This window comes from Nuphar pumila, chromosome 7 (assembly GCF_984573655.1).
Source record: "Nuphar pumila chromosome 7, dmNupPumi1.hap1.1, whole genome shotgun sequence".
NCBI classification, from domain to species: domain Eukaryota; kingdom Viridiplantae; phylum Streptophyta; class Magnoliopsida; order Nymphaeales; family Nymphaeaceae; genus Nuphar; species Nuphar pumila.
Genome location: NC_143255.1, coordinates 80,678,110 through 80,699,504, shown reverse-complemented (window position 1 = coordinate 80,699,504; position 21,395 = coordinate 80,678,110). Strand labels below are relative to the sequence as shown.

The 21,395-nt window shown below is 38.3% G+C and overlaps 1 protein-coding gene across 3 annotated transcripts in view; it reads right to left on the bottom strand.

Annotated features, from left to right (window-relative positions):
• Positions 1-18,449, bottom strand: part of LOC149832408 (ankyrin repeat protein) — a 47,782-nt gene extending 29,333 nt beyond the window's left edge. For 2 of the 3 annotated variants that reach the window (XM_090012450.1, XM_090012451.1), the window contains exons 1-2: positions 18,189-18,435; positions 18,013-18,083 (exon numbers count right to left, since the gene is read on the bottom strand). In XM_090012450.1, coding sequence (XP_089868576.1) covers positions 18,013-18,083; positions 18,189-18,237 — 120 coding nt within the window. In that variant the 5' untranslated portion in view covers positions 18,238-18,435. Of the gene's footprint in view, positions 1-18,012; positions 18,084-18,188 lie in introns of all 3 variants that reach the window. The other variant, XM_090012452.1, reaches the window with a different exon arrangement.
• Between the last annotated feature and the right edge of the window lie 2,946 nt (positions 18,450-21,395).

Sequence of the window (21,395 nt, the reverse complement as noted above, 5' to 3'; positions counted from 1 at the left end):
AGCCACCATGAATCAAAGGCAGCTCTTCATGCACAATCGTCACGCTTCTCTGATACCATGAAAGAAAGGAGCCTTCAATCTCCACGCTTACCTGCAAGAGAGAAAGAGAGAGAGGGGAGAGAGAAAGAGAGAGATTTCAGAAAGAGGTGTTCAGTCGTGTATCGGCTGACCCTTTCATTCTATTTAAAAGTATTAAGTAAAAATAAAACTAGGGTACAGAAATACCCTTTTAACATGTTAATTTACATTTACACCAATTGGGTCTGGACCCGATCCAATATACAAATGGATCGGGTCAGACATGTACACAGTGATGACTCCTTTTCAGTGCTTTCTCAAGACGAAGAATTTTACCTTTAGGAAGACTAATACCAGGAGGAGCTTCCATGTACACCTCTTCAACAAGACTCCCATTTAAGAAGGCATTTTTAACGTCCATTTGAAATATAGGTCATTTCTTAATAGAGGATAAGGCAATTAAAGTTCGATCTGTGGTCATTCGGGCCACAGGAGCAAAGGTTTCTTCGTAATCAATGTCATACTCTTGAGCATAGCCTTTGGCTACAAGTCGTGCCTTATACCTTTCAAGAGTCCCATCACTTTTGGTTTTGACTTTATAAACCCATCGACAACCTATAGGTTTCTTTCCAAGAGGTAGATCTTGGATGGACCAAGTATTGGCTTTTTCTAAGGCATCTAGCTCTAATTTCATAGCTTCAATCCATTTTGCGTGATTTTTGGATTCAAGATATGAGGAAGGTTCAACATAGGATTAAATTAAAGCAAAAGCTGCCCTATATGAGGGTAAAAAGGATTCATAAGACACAAACTTCACGGGGGTCTAGAGATTCTAGAAGTTCTACGAGAAGGAGCTTCAGAGAATCTTTCTAATGCACATGGAGGGTGTTGCTCTCCAATTCTTCACCTTGAATACTGAAGACTAACATCCCTACTAGTTTGATCTTCAATATCATGTTCATAGCTAGTAGGGCTTTGATCATTGTCAATATTACATTCAAAATCCTCTTCATTGGATTTGGAAGTTAAGTCAATTAAAAAGGAATATTCAGTAATATCCTTGGATTTTTCACTTTCAAAAAAGTTTTCTTTTTCAAGGAAGGTCACATTCCTTGACACATACAACTTATTATTTTGGACATCGTAACATCTATACCCTTTTTGGTTTTTGGCATATCCTAAAAAGGTACATGAAATAGCACGAGGAGAGAATTTATCATTTTTGTCTGTAAATACAAAACATTTGCAACCAAATACTCTTAGTCTAGATTAGTCTGGGGCTAAGGTATAAAGTTTTTCAATCGATTTATGAGATAAGTAGCAGTTAAGCCAAAATCGTTGATGAATAATCACATGAATTAAGATAGTTTTTAAACTCCCCAAACATAAATTCTCCCCCTGAATCAGTGCCAAAAATGGAGACATTACTTTGAAATTTGTTTGTGACCATTTTATGAAATATTTGAAAGTGAGTAAAAACTTCGGATTTATGTTTAAGAAAATAAATCCAAGTATGTCTAGTAAAATCATCTACAAAAATGACATAATATGCGAAACCACCTTTAGAAATTATTGGTGCGGGTCCCCAAACATCCGAATGTATTAACTCAAAAGGTTTTAAAGAGACAAAAGTTCTAATTGAGAAAGGTAATCTTTTCATTTTTCCAAGAATGCAATCTTTACAAGCAAAATTTTCAGATTTACAAAATTTTCCCAAACTTGAAAAATATTGGATTTTAGACATATGAGGATGGTCAAGTCTTCTGTGCCATAAGTCTGTTTCCAATTTCTGGACATTTAAGCAAAAAGCATTCTTGGGTAGTTCCAAAAAGTCCATGTAATATAGTCCTCCTTCTCTATGGCCTTCCCCAATCAGCTTCCTTAACTGACGATCATATATCCAACAACCATCAGAAGAGAAGGATATATTACATCCATAATAAAAAATTTGAGAAACAGATAAGAGATTTAAATTGAGTTTGGGGATATATCTAACTTCTGGAACACAAAAGGTTTTGGTTTTTTTAAAACACCCAACTCCCTTTATTTCAAGAGATATTCCGTCTGCTGTAAAGACTTTTGAAATACTTGAGTCATTTTTAAAACATTCGGATAAGCATTTATAATGTGGGGTCATATGAAATGAGGCATCAGAATTTAAAAGCCAAGGAAAGTTACCTGGACCGGAAACAGATGCAACTGCCGCTCCAATTGAGGCTTCAGCGGAAGAAGAGGTCTTTTGAAGAAGAGGCTGAAGAATCTCCATAAGTTGAGCCATAGAAACAGGTGCATCTTGGTCTTTTGATTCTTTAACTGATGCAACCTTCTTTTCATCTCTTTTCTTTAATTTTGGACATTGAGGCCCATAGTGCCCCGGTTCATGACAGTGATGACAAATCACTTTTCTTTTATCAAACTCGCCATTTTGCCTCCCAAAATGAGGTGGCCTGTAGGTGCGAGTATGATTCCCAGGCCTAGACACAGCTAGGACGGAATCATCATCAGCTTTAGAGGAGCCTTTCCGGAGACAATTTTCCTCCATTGTTAGTTTTTCAATAGTTTCAACAATGGAAGGAATTTTTCCCCGATGAAGAAAGGCCGATTTGGTTGTTTCAAATTCCGACCTTAATCCAGTTATAAACTGGTAAAAGTGTCCAGCATCTAGTTGCTTTTGGCGAAGCTCGATGTCTTCGGCACAATGTCATTTTGGTTCTAAGAGAGAAAGTTCCTCCCAAAGTTCCGACAACCCATTGTAGTATTCACGAATCGTTTTATCTCCTTGGGTTATTATTCGAACATTTTCTTGGAGGTTGTACACATGTGCAATATCTTTAAGGGAATACATATTTTTAAGGTATTCTCAGGACTTATCAGCATGATCAAACTTGGCAAGACTTGAGCACTTTTTAATATCAACGCTATTGATAAGCCATGACATTATTTTTGCATGAGTCATTCTCCACTCTTTCCACTTTTTCTCATAAGAGGCTAGGGCCTTGATTTTCTCCTCTTCTAATAGAGGAACCCCTTTATCTCCCTCTTTTTTGGTAAGAGATAGTTTAGGTTCCGAATCAGAACCATCCACAATCCCCCAGAGACCCTTTTCCCATATATGGTGCTTCATGATTGAAGCCCATGTTACATAATTTGTATCGCTTAATTTCATGGGAATGATGGTGACTTTATCGTTGTCATCCATCGATTACAAGGGGAGAGAAAGAATAGGGATAGAAGAAAAAAACAATAAAAGAATGAAAAAAAAAAAGATACAAGATGTAGAAGTTCTTCCAATGAAGTGATAAAACACTTCCCTTCAAGTGGCGAAATGCTTTTGCAAGGGCATGAAAACCGAAGCAGCTTTTCTCCCAGATCTAGTATTCTCGTAGCTCTGATACCATGTAACGAAATGGAAGTCATCCACGATCGCCCTTGAAGGGCTCAAAAGAAGTGTCTAAAAGACACTTTAAGCAAAGCCCTTAAAAAAGGTAAAATAGGAACCACACACACATAAATAAATAAATTTTATTTATGTAAAAATATGCTTGAAAAGCATTATAAGAGATGATGAAACAAGAGGGGCTGCACCCCTATTTATACAAGAGCAAGAGGGAGAGCTCATAAGGAGCTCTCCCTTTCTAGTCGTTGGATTAGTCCAACGGAAATCTAGCCGTTGGACTAGTTCCAACGACTAGATTATTTGGTCAAGTTCCAATCGGAACTTGACCAAATTACATTATCTAGTTCTATGTGAACTAGATAATGTTTATTACATAAAAATAAAAAAGAAAAAGAAAATAAAATATATATAATATAATAATAATATATCATATTATTATTATATTATATATTATGTTACATATTTTAACAAGGTTCAAACTGGATTTTAGGGAAAAAATTGGTTTTATTTATAGATGTTCATGTTGGGTTTTAAAGCAACGAGAATCAGATTTTTTGAATAGGACTGCATTGCATATAGTTTGATTTCTGCAAAAAATCAATATTTGATGTATAATTCATGTGCATTTATTTCAAAATCACTATGGTTGACACGAATGGCACGTGCATAAGCTCTTATGGAGTTTATAAACTCGATGAGATTCGTATTTATGGCCATAGTCAGAATACGAAGAAAACCAAGATTTATGATCTTCGTATTAGCAACATTCAGCCTACACTCTTATGCTAACTTCAAAAGATGCACTGCATTTCTCAAAGTTTCAAAAGGATTTCTCAATTCCTCAATGAAATTCCCTTTCAAATTCATATTTATTCATTCATATTCATTCATTTATATCATTCAAATTGCATTATTTTCAAATTCATTTTCCAATTTCAATTTCAGAAAAATCAATTTTCTCAAGGATTTACCAAGGCTTTCTCAGGATTGGATTTTCTCAGAATTCTGAGTTTTCAAAATGACATTTCAAAGCATTTCCCAAGTTCAAATCAAGATTTTCCAATGTTTTAACATTCTCAAATTTCAAAATCCCAAGATTTTATAAATCGATTTTCTCAGAGTTCCGATTTTCCTAAGAATCCATTTTTCATTTCAAAAATCATTTTCGAATGAACTTTCTTGATTTTCTCAAGATTCTCAAATCCACTTTCTCAGAAAAGCAATTCCAAATCTCAAAAAAAAATGACTTTCCCAAGATTCAGGTTTTCCTGAGAATTTCATTTTCCAATCCAATTTCTGATTTCCAATAAAAGTCAATGATTTTCCCAAGTATTTCTCGAGCATTTTCCAAGCACATTTCAATTTTCCAAAGCAAACATCATATTTTTCAAACTTGCATCTTTTTCAAAATTCTATAGCACATGCCTGATTCTTTGTGCATTCTAGGAAAATAGAGCATAATTTAGATAATTTAACTTAGTTAAAGCGCACATTTGATCCTTGGTTCAATTACCCCTGGTAAAGACACCAGAAACGGTTGAACCTCGTACTGACAAGTGGATCCCATTCCACGGAATTTTCCCGCAAATTTTCAAAACGGAGGCGAGTAATTTTCAAAACCAATTTTCAAAACTTTGGTCGAGTTTGACTCGCAAGATCGTTTCTTTCTCGCAAAAGAGGGGAAAAATTTTGTGATGATAACAGGGTGCAATCAAGATATCCCTAAATCCAATATATCATAGAAAGACAAAGCACATCCAGATAGACCAGCACTTCATAAGGGAAAAAATAGAAAATCAGGAAATATAAGCTAGGTTTGTAGGTTAAGAGAATCAGATTGCAGATATATTCACCAAAGGTCTTACCAAGATGAGATTTTGGTTTCTAAAAGGCCTGTTGTCCATGATAAAAGGACATGTACAGCTTGAGGGAGGCTGTTAGGAATGTTATTTATGTGAGTCTATGAGTTTGTATGTAATTTCATAATTGTGTTGTCTTCTTTTAATATTTTGTATCTTATGGACGGTCATTCTGGCAAAATACTAGAGCTCTAATGCAACCCTTGTACTATATATATAGTACAAGGGTTTGAGTCTTTTACTTCTCATTATCTCCTCCTTGAAGCTGACAGTGGTTGATCTTTGAGTACTCCCCAGTGGGCAGGGGGACCTCAAGGGTTTTACCAACCATAGGCCAGCCAATGTGAGGTTGGTAATGGGGGGCTTTTCTCCTTGGACTATACCAAAAAATAAAAAAAGATAGATCGTACACTTCAAATCTTAAAGTACAGTCAAGAATGAGATTGAAGTGAACCAATAACTTCTCTATTATGCAGAACCAAAGCACACAGATAGAGTACATGCTCTTTTTATAGGTAGATGATCTTCTTATACTGGTAGCTTTGAATGGGTGAGAGGTGGTGGATATTGGTTATGATGACTAAATTGAGATTCTTAGTTTTTGGAGTACAGAGGAGCATATAACAGGTATTATTTCTTTTTTTCTTTTCTTTAAGTTTTATATGTATCAAACTTAGTTTTGAATTCAATAACTAAGCCACCTAAAACAGGATCAAGATGCATAAGAATTAAACATCCAGACAAATAGAATAATTCTTCAGACATTTAGATCATAAAAATGTTTACCAGTATCACTATCATAACAACTAGAAATAAAATTAAAACGTACAAGTCCTAGGAGATAAAAATAACCCATAGAGATATAACTAAGGTGAAGTTTCCCTGTGGATTAAATAGATAGTGTTTACCATCTTCCAAAAATTTGTTCAGAAAAGGAAAACACAAACTTGTTAGAAACAACAAGGAATCAAATGTGCCATTGTTTTACCATTTGTCAAGCCAATTGGCAAGTGATTCATATGTAGAATGCGCTGTCCAGCAAATTGGCAGAATTCACATAGATTCCAGGTTTAAAACTCTGAGCTAGAAGGGCTAGAGTTCAAATACTTGGGCTTTGCAGGATAACCTAACACATCTACCTGATATTCAATATCAAGATTTCAACGGTGCAGTATTCCAACTTCATTGAACTTATGGAGCAACGAACAACCTTAACCTAACGCTTGCTAGATGTCTCAACAGAATAAAAAACTGTTGGGTTGGGTACCGGGTCCGCCCATGATGGGCGAGATCCGGACCCGTCCCACCATTTGAGGAGAGGGCGGTTTGGAAACCGCCCACCTTCCATTTTTTGAGGACTCCCTCTGATATGCGTACAAATAAGAGAGGCAAAAAGAGGTGAGTCCATGAGATGCACAAAAAGGAAGAAAAAAAGGGGAAATACACAGAACAGAAAATAGAAAGAACAAGACTGTGTAGGAGTTCTTTTCTTTGAAGAAAGAAAGACTCCATCATCAAACAGGAGCAGTGTGCTCAATGTATGCACAGTGTGAAAGAAAAAGAAGAGGGTGACGTTTAAGAATCGGAGGGCATTTGGACTTGTGGAATCATCGTTCTCTCCAAGTGAGAGCACGAACCCGTTGAGCAAAGCAAGCATCAAAGATCCTTATTTCCGCTTCCGCAATAACGATGAAAAAAGGTATGTATCATTTTTCCTACATTGGTATCAGAGCCAAGTTTTTTTTTATGTTGTTTTTGCTTGCGGTTATATCCCATTGTTGATTCATGGCCTAAACAAAAGAGGTTCATGGTGGACGCATGCTATGGGGGCTTGTCTACATCCGAGGGCAACCCGATGGGCCAAGCCTACTCGGCTTGCCATGGGACAGGTTAGGGCTAACGTTTTTAGGCCAGGGCATGGGTTGGGCATGAGCCAGCCCGGCATGATGGGTCTGACCTGCAGCCAGAAGGGCTGCTAAAACTCAAGCCCGGTTTTGGACAAAATGTTGCGACACAGGCCGCAGGTCATGCCTTGGCCCTGCGGCACAGGCTGCAGGCAGCCTTACCCTTGGCCCTGCGGCACAGGCCGCAGGCCTGCCCAGGACCTGCGAGTGCAATGACCGTAATTTTTTTTTGCTCCCAGCCTGCGGCATAGACCGCAAGCTCAGTTCGGCCTGACCCGGCCCTGCGGCACAGGCCGCAGGCTCTTATGCTTCTAGCCTTGCGGCATAGGCCACAGGCTCTGACCCGGTTCTGCGACTCGAGCCGCATGCTTGTTTGCTCCCGGCCCTACGGTATAGGCCGCAGGCCTAACCCGGCCTTGCGGCACAGGCCGCAGGCCGAGTTCTTCGAACTGCGACGCGGGCTAAAAAAAAATTTTTTTTTGAACCCTGGAAGGGCCAGGGTCCATGTGGGTCGAGGTATTTTAGCTAATAGTTGGAGCCACGGATGAGTCGGGCATTCATGGATCTGTTTTATTATATATTTTATTCATGACTGTGTATGAATATGATATAATCATATTGATTATACGATGGATTTTTTTTAAGTACTTTGGAAGTACTTATTTCATAAGTTGATATCTAATTCAAACAGTCATAATACAGTTTAGGTAAATATAATCATCTTAGGGAAAGTGGGAGATGATTATGAACGTAATGATCTTTCGATTCTACGCCCTGTGAAAAAATATATGTTATCTAATCGTGTGATTATGACTACATATAGATGTGCTAATGATTAGATCATAACATGCTTGAATAACATTTTTGCGCATTGCTTTACTCTTATTTTTATAAGGACATGACTGCACCAAGTAAATCAATAATGGACTTGGCACGAATTGAAAAACTGAATGGTGATAACTATAATATATGGCATAGAAAGATTCAGTTTACACTGGAGGAGGCTCTCAACCATACTATGGATCGACCTGAAATTGGTAATTGGGCACAATCCCGTAGGGACACGGAGACCTATGAGAAATGGAAGCGCATGAATACTGTTGTGCGTGTCACCATGCTATGTTCTATGCAGGATGACATAATGTGTCAATTTGAGCATTATAAGACTGCTCAATAGATGTGGATGGCCCTTAAAGATAAGTTTGGGGAACATCAGTCACAAAACTAAGGAGGTTGACCATCAGGTTCGATTCATACAGAAAGTCCCCTCAACACACTATGAGCCAACATCTCAGGGAGATGGCAAACATGATTAGAGAGCTCAATAGTGCAGGGCATACCCTTACAGATAAACAACAGGTCCAGGTTGTGATTCAATCTCTGCCACATAGTTGGGAACATATGAAAATTAATATGACTTATAACGAAAATATTAAGACTTTCGATGATATCGCCCATCATGTAGAGCTGGAAAATGATCGCCTTAGGTGACTCAATCATCTAGCATGAGGGCATATATGAAAGCTCTAAAAGGCCAAATTCTTTTAAGAAGAAATTTTATGAACCAAGGAGATTCAAGAAGGATGACAAGAAGGGACAAGACAAAGAGAAAGAAAAGAAGCCTTATCAGCGCTCTGGGAAGCGTGGAAGCAAGAAAAATAAGGCAAATGCGAAATGCTTTAAGTGTGGCAATTTGGGTCACTATGCTCGTGAATGTCATGAGAAGGAGAAGGTACATTTTCTTATGACTCTTGTTTTATGTGCAAATGTTTGTAGTTGTGCACTAATTATTGAATCTAATCCTATGTGGATTGTAGACTCAGGAGCCACTGACCATGTGACCAAAGATCGCACAAACTTCGTCGAATATAGGAAGATGTCATCTGGTTCGAAGTGGTTGTTCCTGGGGAACAACACTAGAGCAGAAGTCAAAGGATCGGGACTTGCAAATTGGATTTTCGAGGAGGACGATCTTTATTATTATATGATGTTCTGCATGTTCCAGAGATTCAACGAAATTTTATTTCAATTTTTGCTTTGTCTATGTTAAACTATAAACTTGTGTTTGGGGATATCTATGTTGACATCATTTGTGGACAAACTTTAGTTGCTTCTGGTTTCCTGATGAATGGTTTTTATGTGTTGGACACAGAACTTATAAGTTTGAATGTTAATGATGAATGTTTTTCACTTGTTTTAACTGCTAATAATATGGATGTGGATGTATATGTATGACATGCTCGACTTGGACATATAGGGCAAAAAAGAATGGATAGGCTCGACGAGAGGGTCTTTTGGGATCCCTTGCAAAGATTGAAATGCCTATATGTGAGCATTGTCTTGCTGGAAAGGCAACTCGATTACCTTTTAGAAAGGCAATTAGAGTAACCTATCATCTTCAATTAATTCATTCAAATATATATGAGCCAATGAATGTGGCAACGAGGCATAGAATTTCTTATTTCATCACTTTTATTGATGATTATACACGATTTAGCCATGTGTATTTAATTTCACATAAATCTGAAGCATTGGATTGCTTTAGATCCTTTATGAACATGGTGGAGAATCAACTTGATGGTAGGATCAAGGCCTTGAGAACAGATCGTGGACGTGAATATCTATCCGAACAATTCAAGGAATTGTGTGATGATAAAAGGATAGATAGACAATTAACTACTCCTCGAACTCCGCAACAAAATGGTGTTGCAGAAAGGAGGAATAGGACCCTCTTAGAGATGGTCAGGTCCATGATGGCGCAGGCAAATTTGCCCATTTCCTTTTAGGGTGATTACTTGTTGAATGTCGCTCATGTATTAAATCATGTACCATCTAAATCTATTTCTTCAACTCCCTATGAATTGTGGAAAGGCGGAAAGCCAGATTTGGTTTATCTCAGACCCTGGGGGTCTGCTGCATATGTCTATAAACTTTCCCATCAATATGGAAAATTGAGTCATAGGGGAAAGAAGTGTATCTTTATAAGATACTGTGAACATTCAAAAGGATATGTGTTCTTAGGAGAGAATACTGATGGGAGTGTTTCTGAAATAGATTCTAGAGATGCCACATTTATTGAAAGTGACTTTCCTAAAAAAGGAGAGATAGAGCGTAACTTTCAGTTCTATGAATTGGATAATGAAAATCAATCTAAAGAGATTGATCATCATGTTTTAGAGACACAAGAGGATGTGTTTATACCACTATTGGATAGTGGGAGTAACACTCAAGTGGATATTGATTTTGATGAAGATCTGGCAACTCAAAAGAGTTTGAGGAAGAGAATTCCTCGTCGGAGATTCCAAATTGAAGGGGAAGCCTTTGTGGTTTTGCCCCCAAGATGATGAGATACCTAAAAGTGTTAGAGATGCTCTATCTTGTTCTAAAAGGGATGAATGGCGCAAGGCAATGGAAGAGGAAATGAAATCCATGGCATTCAACGAGGTCTGGGATCTTGCTAATCTTCCAAAAGGAAGAAAACCTATTGGGAGCAAATGGGTTCTCAATATTAAGAGGAATGCTGATGGATCTATCGAGCGATATAAAGCTCGTTTGGTTGCTAAAGGATACACACGGATGGAAGGGATAGACTATGATGAAACATCCTCACCTGTGGTCAAATTGAGCTTTATTCATCTTTTGTTAGCCATAGTGTCACATATGGATTTAGAATTACATCAGATGGACGTTAAGACTGCATTCCTTAATGGAAAACTGGATGAAGAAATATATATGGAACAACCCGAGGGGTTTGTTACTACTGACTTTGAGTGCAAAGTGTGCAAGCTCAAACAATCCATTTATGGATTAAAGCAGTCATCCAGACAGTGGTATTTAAGGTTTCATGAGACCATCATGAGCAATGACTTTGCTATGATTGATGAGGACCACTGTGTTTATCTTAAGCGTCAAAGTCCAAAATTTGTGATTCTAACTCTATATGTGGATGATATTTTATTGGTTAGTAAACATTTGGAGTTTCTAAAAACCATTAAAGAATGGTTGTTTATTCATTTTGAAATGAAAGACATGGGTGAAGCATGCTTTATGCTGGGCATAGAGATTAAAAGAGATCGTTCAAGAAGACTTCTTTCTCTTTCACAAGAGTCATATATAAAGAAGGTCTTAGAACGATTTCACATGCTCCTGTTGCAAAAGAGAATGATTTAAGTCTTAAGATGTGTCCAAAGGAATCTAAAAAAATAGAAGCTATGTCCAAAGTCCCTTACTCAAGTGCAGCAGGGAGCCTTATGTACCTTATGATGTGCACCCGACCTGACATATGTTATGCAATGGGATTGGTGAGTAGATATCAAGTTAATCCAGGACAAGCCCATTGGAAGGTTGTCAAGAGGATTATGAGATATCTTAAAGGCACATCGGATTCAGTCCTTTATTACCATAGCGGTAACATGTGTGTGGTAGGCTATACTGACGCAGATTGGGGCGGAGACCCTGATGAGTGTAAGTCTACGTCTGTCTATGTGTTCTTGATGAACAATGGTGTTATATCTTGGTGTAGCAAGAAGCAGACGTGTATAGCCTTGTCCACAATGGAAGCTGAATATGTTGCATGCTCGTTCGCAGTGCAGGAATGTGTTTGGTTAAGAAGATTCATCAAACATTTGGGACTCTCTTCTGAAGCAAAAATGCCAATGACTTTATTCTGTGATAATCAAGCGGTAATTGTGTTTGCTAAGGATCCCAAGTTTCACAATAGAACCAAACATATTGATACAAGATGCAAGTATATGCGCGATATTGTATCTAAAGGCAAGGTTGCCTTGGCATATATTAATACCCAAGATATGGTGGCAGATCCCTTTACTAAGCCAATCAATAGGGATTCTTATGTTAAACATGTAAAATCTATGGGTATTTGTAAGATTTGATATGCTAATGTTATTCATATTTCTTTCTATGATCATTGTATAGCATGTTGCACATCTATATGAGTATGCTACCAGGTTTGAGATAAATCTTCTCACACAGATTTATCGCTTCAGACACTGCTTGTGGGCGGGCTGAGATGAGATGTAACAAAATTCAGGGTTGCTGAATTAAGAAGCATGTCAGATTTTAGGGATATCATGTGATAATAACTCAAAAGAATGGGAGTACAATGAGTTATGATATCTGCCATATATATGTATATGGGATACATCGCCCTAACTGGGTTAGGATGAGGTCTCGTGTATATTTAACTATATGAAGAGACCGACCTTGCTATCTAAATGTCAAGGGTAAACTCGTTGACCAGATCTGAGGACTTGGATAGACATTGCATGGGAATGTGCATCCTGAAGGACTCAAGTTAGTTTCTCGGGGAGGAACTGAACTAGTAAAGATCTGTACGGCAAAGAATTAATGGTATATGCATACACTCACTGGAGTGAGAAAATCTTGTCCTAATACGTGAGTCATACCACGTATGTCGCACCATAACTTTAAGTCGACTACAAAAGGAAATGAAGAATGATCCTTACTTCTTCATTGTGTGAGTCCTTGATATATATATATATATATATAATATTGGTGTCCTTATTGACTTTTGACATTATTTCAAAAAGAAAGATGAGTGTTGCTACTTTAGCATGTTGCTTAAGGCCATGTATAATTCAGTCTAAAAGAACATGTCTGGGAAAGCAACTTATCTTGATTCAAAGCTATGTCACAGGGATTCGGCTAGCAGTGTGCCGCACCCGCGTCGACGCGACTCGACGCGGGTGCGGGTGCGGCACCGGGTGCGGTCAACCCGACCCTGGGTGCATTGACCGCACCCAGGGTCATTTTTGTCCATTTTTTTGGATTTTTTTGGATTTTTTTGCCCTATGAAATGGGCTGTGGAATTTAAAAAAAAAATTCTTTGGGGGGGGTACTGCCCCTCATAACCCCCCGCCAAGGGCGGCCTCCCCTGGAGCCCCCGAACCCCCATTCCTGCAAGGGCAAAAACAATGAATCAAGCTCCACAACTCATCACTTCCATCTTTGGGAACAACCATATAAGCTAAAAAAATGGTAAAAAGTAAGTTGGGCATAAATGTCATGGACTTTAACAGCTACCATACATTCATACATATACACTATACATGATATATATATATATATATATATATATATTTTACATTTTTGCCCCTGCCGCACCCCCGCACCCGGGTTTTTTGGAAGTGTCGAATCCCCGCACCCGCACCCATGTGACATAGATTCAAAGAATAAGAGTTGGAAAGGAAGATCATTTGACATTTTCAGATTATGCACATGTTAAAAGCTAGCTTATTTTTCCACATCCTGGGAATGTTTGGGTTTATGATAAAACATGTGACATAATGGAAGGCCTTGTCTAGCATAGCTTAGCACTATGATATGTGCAGCACTATGATATGTGCAGAGGGATTCAGTATGCTAGAATATGAAAAATGTATTTGATCTAGGACGCAGTGAGCTTCTTACCTGTCTTGTGCAGGTATATTTTGTGTCATATTATTTGCAGGTTTAACTCCGCCTGTGTAGTTATACACTGCCGGTCCCAAGCCCGGATAAAGGAGGAGGGTTGCGGTAGGCCTGTGACAGCCAGCATAAAAACTTTGTCATATCCTATGAAAATGAACCAATATGAGAATTTCGTTGGGGCGTTCCCTACTGAGCGACGCGCTGTACTCTCTAGGCCCGGAGGCAGTGATAAATGTGCAAGGGTTGCTAGGTCGTCGCTTCTGGGCGACGCGTCACACCGGCGCCCGGGTGTGGTGTCAAATAGGCAAGGGTTCCCTCACTTTGTTGGACGGGTGGGGGTAAAGAAGTTAGTCCAAGACCATAAAATTAGGTTAGCCACTTGGAACATAGGGTCTTTAACTAGTAAGTTGGTAGAGTTAGTAGATGTTATGTGTAGGAGAAAGATTGATATTTTATGTCTTCAAGAGACCAAATGGGTAGGTGAGAAAGCTAAAGTGATAGAACCTTGGGGATATAAGATTTGGTATACAGGAATAAATAGGAATAGGAATGGAGTAGGGATTGTTATGAGTCGTCAGTTTATAGATAATGTAGTTGAGGTCCGTAGGAAGGGTGATAGAATTTTACTTATTAAATTAGTATTAGGTACGGATATTATTAATATTATTAGTGTTTATGCACCTCAAGTAGGTTTAGATGATTCCATTAAGCATCAATTTTGGGAAGATTTAGATGGAGTAGTACAAGAGACATCTTATGGAGAAAAGCTTTTCATCGGCGGTGACCTTAATGGACATGTAGGCATTAGTAGGGATGGATTTGAGAATATCCATGGAGGCTATGGTATAGGAGAAAGAAATGAAAGTGGAGAAAGGATTTTAGATTTTTGTTTGTCCTATGATATGATCTTAGCAAACACTTGGTTTAGGAAGAGGGAGTCTCACCTAGTAACATTTAAAAGTGGGGTTAATACGAGTCAGATAGATTTTTTCCTACTTAGAAAGAGAGATAGGGGTTGTTGCATCGATTGTAAGGTTATACCAGGAGAAAGTGTAGCTACACAACATAGAGTCTTAATTTTAGATCTTAGAATTAGACAATGCCGCAAAAGGGATAGACATAGGATAGATCCTAGAATTAAGTGGTGGGCACTGAAAGGAGCTAAACAAGGAATGTTTGTAGAGCAGGTAGTTAAGGAAGTTGATTGGTGTCTCGAGGAGGATTCAGAATCAATGTGGAATAAGATAGCGGGTGGTATGAGAAAAGTAGCTAAGGAGGTATTGGGTGAGTCTAAAGGCGGTGCACCACTAGGTAAGGATACATCATGGTGGAACGAGGATGTCAAATTAGCTATTAAGGTTAAAAGAGAGTGTTATAGAAATCTAAGTAAGAGTCGTGATAATGAGAATTTGGAGAAGTATATGATAGCAAAGAAGGAAGCTAAAAAAGTTGTTCGAAACGCGAGGGCTAAGGTATATAAGGAGGTTTATGACAAGTTGGATACCAAAGAAGGCGAGAAGGATATTTATAGGCTTGCAAAGATGAGAGATAGGAAATCGAAGGATTTGGGTATGGTTAGATGTATCAAAGATGAAACGCAAAGGGTTTTAGTCAAAGATGAGGAGATTAAGGAGAGATGGAAAGATTATTTTGATAAGCTATTTAATGATAGTCATGCTCAAGATCTTGGAGACTTCTCCATTCCTTTTCATGAGATAAATCGTGACTTCATGCGCAAGATTCAAAAGAAAGAAATTGCAGAGGCTTTGAAGAAAATGAAATCAAGAAGGGCAGTTGGCCCAGATGGTATACCTATCGAGGCTTGGAAATGCTTGGGAGAGAAAGGTTTAGAATGGTTGACAAATCTTTTTAACTTGATTTGGCGAACAAATAAGATGCCTAATGAGTGGAGGAAGAGTACTTTGGTGCCTTTATATAAGAATAAGGGTGATATACAAGATTGCACAAACTATCGTGGTATAAAACTCATGAGTCATACTATGAAACTTTGGGAGAGGGTGATTGAGTCTAGGTTGAGGAAGGTTGTCATGATATCGGAGAATCAATTTGGTTTTATGCCTGGAAGATCAACTATGGAAGCTATACATCTTCTTAGACAACTTATTGAAAGATATAGAGAGAGGAACAAAGATTTGCATATGGTTTTTATTGATTTAGAGAAGGCATACGATAGAGTACCTAGGGACGTTCTCTGGTGGACAATGATGAAGAAAGGTGTTTCTCTCAAGTACATTAGTATAATTAAAGATATGTATGAAGGAGTAGTAACCAATGTCCGCACTTGTGGAGGGGTGACAACCAATTTCCCGATAACGGTTGGGTTACATCAAGGATCTGCTTTAAGCCCTTTCCTATTTGCAATAGTGATGGATGAGCTTACGAGATCAATTCAAGAAAATGTACCGTGGTGTATGTTGTTTGCTGATGATATTGTTTTGATTGATGAGTCTAGAGCTGGGGTTAATGCTAAGTTAGAATTATGGAGACAGACATTGGAAGCTAGAGGTTTTAAGTTGAGTAAGAGTAAAACTGAATATATGGAATGTCGGTTTAGTAAGCAACGAAGTAGTGATGGGAGTGTAGTGAAGCTTGGTGAGCAAGATATACCGGTGAATGATTATTTCAAATATTTGGGATCCATCATTCAAAAGTATGGAGAAATTGATGGAGATGTAAATCATAGGATAAAGGTTGGGTGGATGAAATGGAAAAGTGCTACTGGAGTGTTGTGCGATCTTAGAATGCCATTGCGGTTGAAGGGAAAGTTTTATAGGACGACTATTAGACCCGCTTTGCTATATGGTACAGAATGTTGGGTTGCCAAGAGACATCATATTCAAAAAATGAGTGTAGCTGAGATGCGGATGCTTAGATGGATGTGTGGAAATACAATAAAAGATAAGATTCGGAACGAAGAGATACGTAAGAAGGTAGGTGTTGCACCCATTGAAAATAAGATGCGAGAGAATCGTTTACGGTGGTTTGGACATATTCGGCGAAGGCCTAATGATGCTCCAGTTAGAAGGTTGGAGAAATGGGAAAATATATTAGTTAAAAGAGGTCGGGGTAGGCCTAGGAAGACTTGGATGGAGATGATAGGAAAGGATATGAATGCTTTGAACCTCACCGAGGACATGGCGTTGGATAGAAATGATTGGAGGAAAAGGATTCATGTGGAAGACCCAAAATGAATTTCTTTTTTGGTTCATATCGCTGACCCCAATTGTTTTGGGATGAAGGCGTAGTTGTTGTTGTTGTTGTTGTTATTATTTGCAGGTTTAAGCTATTATGTTACATTAACCGGTACATAATATGCCTCCACTCCCTAAGCTCACGGGTCGCACGGTCCATTTGCCAGTATGGATACTCGGAGAATGTTGGGTTGGGTACCGGGTCCGCCCATGATGGGCGAGATCCGGACCCGTCCCACCATTCGAGGAGATGGCTGTTTGGAAACAGCCCACCTTCCATTTTTTGAGGACTCCCTACAGATAAGAGAGGCAAAAAAAGGTGAGTCCATGAGATGCACAAAAAGGAAGAAAAAAAGGGGAAATACACAGAATAGAAAATAGAAAGAACTGGACTGTGTAGGAGTTCTTTTCTTTGAAGAAAGAAAGACTCCATCATCAAACAGGAGCAGTAAGCTCAGTGTATGCACAGTGTGAAAGAAGAAAAAGAGGGTGACGTTTAAGAATCTGAGGGCATTTAGACTTGTGGAATCATCGTTCTCTCCAAGTGAGGACACGAACCCGTTGAGCAAAGCAAGCATAAAGATCCTTATTTCAGCTTCCGCAATAACGATAAAAAAGGTATGTATCGTTTTTCCTACAAAAACAACCACTCAAAACATCAATCGGCTCAAAGGAGTCACAGGAAATAATCACCCCAATAGAACATTCAGAACTTCGTAGGATCAACCAAAATCTAATTTCTCATAAAATATCTTATATACGCTTATGAATAACCAGTTTCATAACAAGTAGCCAAAGATTAAATCAAAAACAGAAAGAAAGAAAGATATGAAAAAGAGGGGGGGGGGGGGCGCATCAAGTAATACTTTCAAAAGCGATTGTTCAGTATCGAACACGAAAATTGAAGTGAACAGTTCTAAATCCGATGCCTTGGAAATCTATAAGCCCCATATAATCCCACACATAGTCACCACAACTTGGGTTGGAAAAGCACAAAAGATGAACCGGCTTAATACGTAAATTTAATAGGCCGTCACGGCTATCAGAAGGATTCTCGCGAAACCTACCAAAATTGAAGATACTAAAAAATAAACATAGAACTATCAACAACGACATGAAAAGGCAAAAGGGTGTAAGAGGATGATTGGCAGTAGCAGGTCGGATTCGCTAACCTTGGCAACCATCCTTTGGAATGTGATGTCCTCGTCATCGATCCTATCCTTTCCCTTCCCCCATTTCTTATCTGAGAAAGTCACCGCCCGAACACAAGATCGGTGACCATCAGAATCAATACCAACAAGACGAAGAAAAAGTAACCCATCAATTGGGGAGGTAACCATGCGCTCACCTTTTGGATCGCTCAGATTGGTGTACTCTCGAACTTCTCTGCCTGCCATCGACGAACCTTCGCCGGCTCACCAGGTCTCCCCGATTTCACAACCTCTCTTGTTCTGAGGGGACACGCAGGAAGAAGGGAGAAAAAAACCCTCCCGAAAAACGACCGACGAATCTAGAAACCTCTAGCCACAAAGGAAACAACGAGAGAGAGAGAGAGAGAGGCTTAACGGTCCTACCCGAGTCCCGAGCCCATGTGTAGTTCAGAAACCGCGCCGGGTCTTGGTTGCTAATGAGCCCTGCACGGAACCTAACTTTCCGGAGATGTCTTTATACATGCCACCGGCACATAAATATGCCATTGCCACGTCGCTGCACACTGATTTTTAGGGGATGATATTTGGCATGTCATTAGTACCACGCCATTTGATACACTTTTTTTCTCCTTTTGAATAATTACCTAAATTTATATCAACAGAAAAGCCAATGATCATATCAGTGGGGACTTCCCGAACAACATTTTTGATGCAGGATGTAAAACAACGAGGTGGTGTGGAAGTCGATAATTGTTGCCCTGGTAGGTTAGACAGCTCACATGCAACTGGATCTTTGTTTACTGTTACTATCATGCCTTAAGATTGCCTATAACTTGGCTTGACAGCTTCGTGTATGAGCAACATCGATGCAAATGTATGCGAAGTACAAAGTACAGATGATTCCTTCTCAAATTGGCGCTAATAACATTCGTTTTCAAACGAGAGAGAGAGAGTGAGGCAGGCAATTTGAATTTTTGAACACAAATTAGAGTACCAAAAACTACAGATTTGTATCGTCGAACACCCATTTCGTATGAAAATACGTCGGACGCTGTTTGTTCTGCCAGGGCAATATTTTTTTGTGCTGACGACTGACGAGGTTTGTAACGATTATAGTGACTGCTAAAAAGATCTTTTGGACACAGTTGGCGCGCGATTGCGCATCAGACGTTTGTCCAATTTTTGGGTGTTTGACAATAGTCCCGCCCGCCAAAGGCTACCAGGTTGTGCTTTCACACTGTGCCTGACATCGTTAATTATGGCAACTTAATTTTATGTTATAGCGGATTTCTGTATTGAACTGATATGCTGAAAGCCTGTTTTTGATCAAACTTTCGAGAGTCATCATTTCTTTTTGTGGCAAAACCGCCGAATTGAAATGCAAAAGATGCTAAATTTAAAATGGGATTAAGGGCACGTTTGGAAGCGAGAAAGATTTAGAAAAAGTTATGCAAAATAGAAAAATTGGTACAAATTTTTTGACCTTTTCAAACGAGATAGACTTTTTGGTGGAGAGAGTTTTTCTAAAGAGTGCGCTTTTTTATAGAAAACATTCCTCTAAGGAGGTGAAAGAATGTTCGAAAAAATGACCATACTTTACAAGTAATTTGACTCCATTTTTCTAAAAACCTTTAAATTTTCAATATTCATCCAATGTCTAAAATCGTCAAAATTCAATATTGTTAGGACCCTTTTACTCTTCTCAACTGCGAATTGAGGCCTTTTTGTGATAAAATTATCCGCCCTGGCTAGGTTCAACTCTCACTTAAATACAAAAATCACAAGTTTTTTTATGTGAATTTAGACCTCATGAACTCGCATAAATTTATTTACGGATTTTTGGTGAAACTGAAACTACCAAAATCGCAAATATTTAACTTCTTTGCATATAATAAAAAAATTGCATAAAAATATTTGTGAAACACCTCTCACAAATATCATATTGTTTCGCATATATCCTAAAATCGCATAAATTTATGTGTGAAGCACTTACCACTAATTTCATAAATGGCTTACATTTTTGCATATATTGCACACTCTCGCATGAGGTTATTTGTGAATCTCTAGATATCACAAATATCACACTTAAATATTTAAAAAAATGACAAATATGCAATATTTTTTATTTTTTGCGTATTTCATGAATCATATATAAACCCGTAGTGGTCTCTAACCTAGTTATTTTTTGTATAATATAGGTTTTTTTTGTCTTTTCATCCAAACCAATAATCTCCAACTTGCTTCCCTTCCAACAACTAATTTTGGCAACTATTTTTAACTTATTTGCATATATCATACTTGTTTGAATGTACGTTCCAAGATCGCATGAAGTATATTTGCAAAAATCATACTGATCGGCAAAAATCAGGCAGTTTTGCAAAATTATTTCTTCATGTATAGACAAGCCAATACGATTAACATAGAACTAAATACAGCTGGTTTGTACGAAATCAGATAACTTAAAGTTTAATAATTACAAAGTTACATTCAATATATAGGCTTCATGACAAAGTTATAGTCAAAGTTTAACTTGATTCATTCAATTACAAAGTTTAACTTGATACATCTAATTACAAATGTAACTTAATCTACAACAAAGGTGCATAATTGTTCATAGCTCAGTTAGTTGGACAGACTCTTTTGGCACCTCTCTAACTGATGACTCTATTGAAATTCCACTAGAGGGGGTGAATAGTGAAATATGATAAAGATCGATAAAATAAAAATTAAAGGCAATTGGAATGTCATGTGAAATGCAAACCTTGGATAAAGGATTTTAGGTATTGGATCCTGATTGACAGTTGTACCAGTTTAAAAAGTGATAAACTTGATAAAAATGAACAAAATGATTCAAGAAATGGTTTTTGTCCCTACAGGGCCAGGAGTGACACTGAAAACTGAAGTTTTAACTGGAATGAACTGAGTTCTAGGGTTTCAGAACTCAAATGAACTGACAAGACACTGGCTCAACTAAACTCCTAGATTGAACAATCGAGAAATGATATCATTTCTTAGAGAAATTATGAGAAATGATCATTGGAGTGAAGTGAGTTACGAACAAGAACTGAGCTTGAGCTGGAACAAAGATCAGTAATACTGAGATGCACTAAAATTGAAGCTCAAACACTAGCTCGACTGACTGGACTTAGCTCAATTTCAGCTGAAATGGACTAAAATGAACTCCTAGACAATGGGAAATGGATTTGAACTGAAATTGGGTCACTTAAACTCCTGGTGAGCTCAAGCTAGACTCAGAGGGATAGGATTGACTAGGAATGACTGACTCAGAGACAATTGGCTTAGATTCGAGTTAGAAATTAGCTCATTTCTCAGAAAATGAACCTATTTTGGCTTGAATGATCAGAAATAAACATGATCGCTCATTGTGAGCTCAAGTGAGCTAG